At 38.0% G+C, this 1053-nt stretch overlaps 1 protein-coding gene across 1 annotated transcript; it reads right to left on the reverse strand.

The window, feature by feature from the left end:
* Nucleotides 1-301: 301 nt before the first annotated feature.
* Nucleotides 302-557, reverse strand: SARC_17043 (hypothetical protein; the record flags this gene model as incomplete). The annotated part of the gene is made up of 1 exon (XM_014288857.1): nt 302-557. A coding segment is annotated over one exon (256 nt), but the record flags the coding sequence as incomplete, so codon positions are not given.
* Nucleotides 558-1053: the final 496 nt, after the last annotated feature.

The following is a 1053-nucleotide window of genomic DNA, read 5'->3' on the forward strand; positions in this document are numbered from 1 at the left end:
GTGTGTGTGTGTGTGTGTGTGAGTGTGTATGTACGTATATGTATGTATGTATGTATATGTAAATATATATATATATATACTCATTTCATAATTTCTCCTATTTAAGCAAATCTCCTCGTTGTTTCCGATGATGTGAGCGATGTTCGGGAAGTGTAGTCAATGCTTCTTCACACACATACAAACACACACAGACACACACGTATATATATATATATATATATTGTTTACTATTGTTGTATTCCGATTCGATTATTCTGAGAAGATCAACCTAAAAATTTAATTGTAAGCGACTATGCAGGACTATTTACTCCTGATCTATCATCTATTGCCTTGATTTCTTCACTGATACCACTGCCTTGCTCGTCATCTTGGACGACTGGTTGAGCAACAGCTGAATTGACTGCAGCTACGACATCGTTCGTAACCTCCGGGTCTGCACTAGTTGGGTTGTCTTGAGGCTTTGTATTCATTTTCGTTAGTTTCGCACTAAGTGAGCACCGTTCGGGGTTGTACCGATCAGATGCCCCCTTGGTTTTCACATGTCCTAGGGGTCTCATGCGAACTGAAATCTGTAGGGGTATAATGTTGAACGTGAAAATCGTTGGGCTGTTCTTAGAACCAAACAAACCCATCAAGAACAGCCGTAATATCTGAAATAGCAGTAATATTCAAAAACACTTGCGCCTCATCGCTCAGATACTGAATTTTGCGACATGTATTAGAAAGTAGATGGTATAGACATACAACAGACTTGAAGCGACCAAGTTGAATTTGATATTTTCATTCTAATATCTAGCAGAAAATCAGCGGTATAGACATACAACAAACTTCAAGCGACCAGGATATATTTGATACAGACATTTACGTAATTGAAGCGCTGGTCGATATTGTACTCACGATGCCAGTTGAAATATGTACTCATTGGAACTGGAATAAAACTTGCATATTCAGTACAGAACGAATCTACAAATCATGTATGTGTACACACGTAGCACAAAATGTCAACACATAATGATGAAAAATCTACTAAAAATTAAGTCGACTGTCGCGTAC

This window comes from Sphaeroforma arctica (assembly GCF_001186125.1).
Source record: "Sphaeroforma arctica JP610 unplaced genomic scaffold supercont1.9596, whole genome shotgun sequence".
Classification (NCBI taxonomy): Eukaryota; class Ichthyosporea; order Ichthyophonida; genus Sphaeroforma; species Sphaeroforma arctica.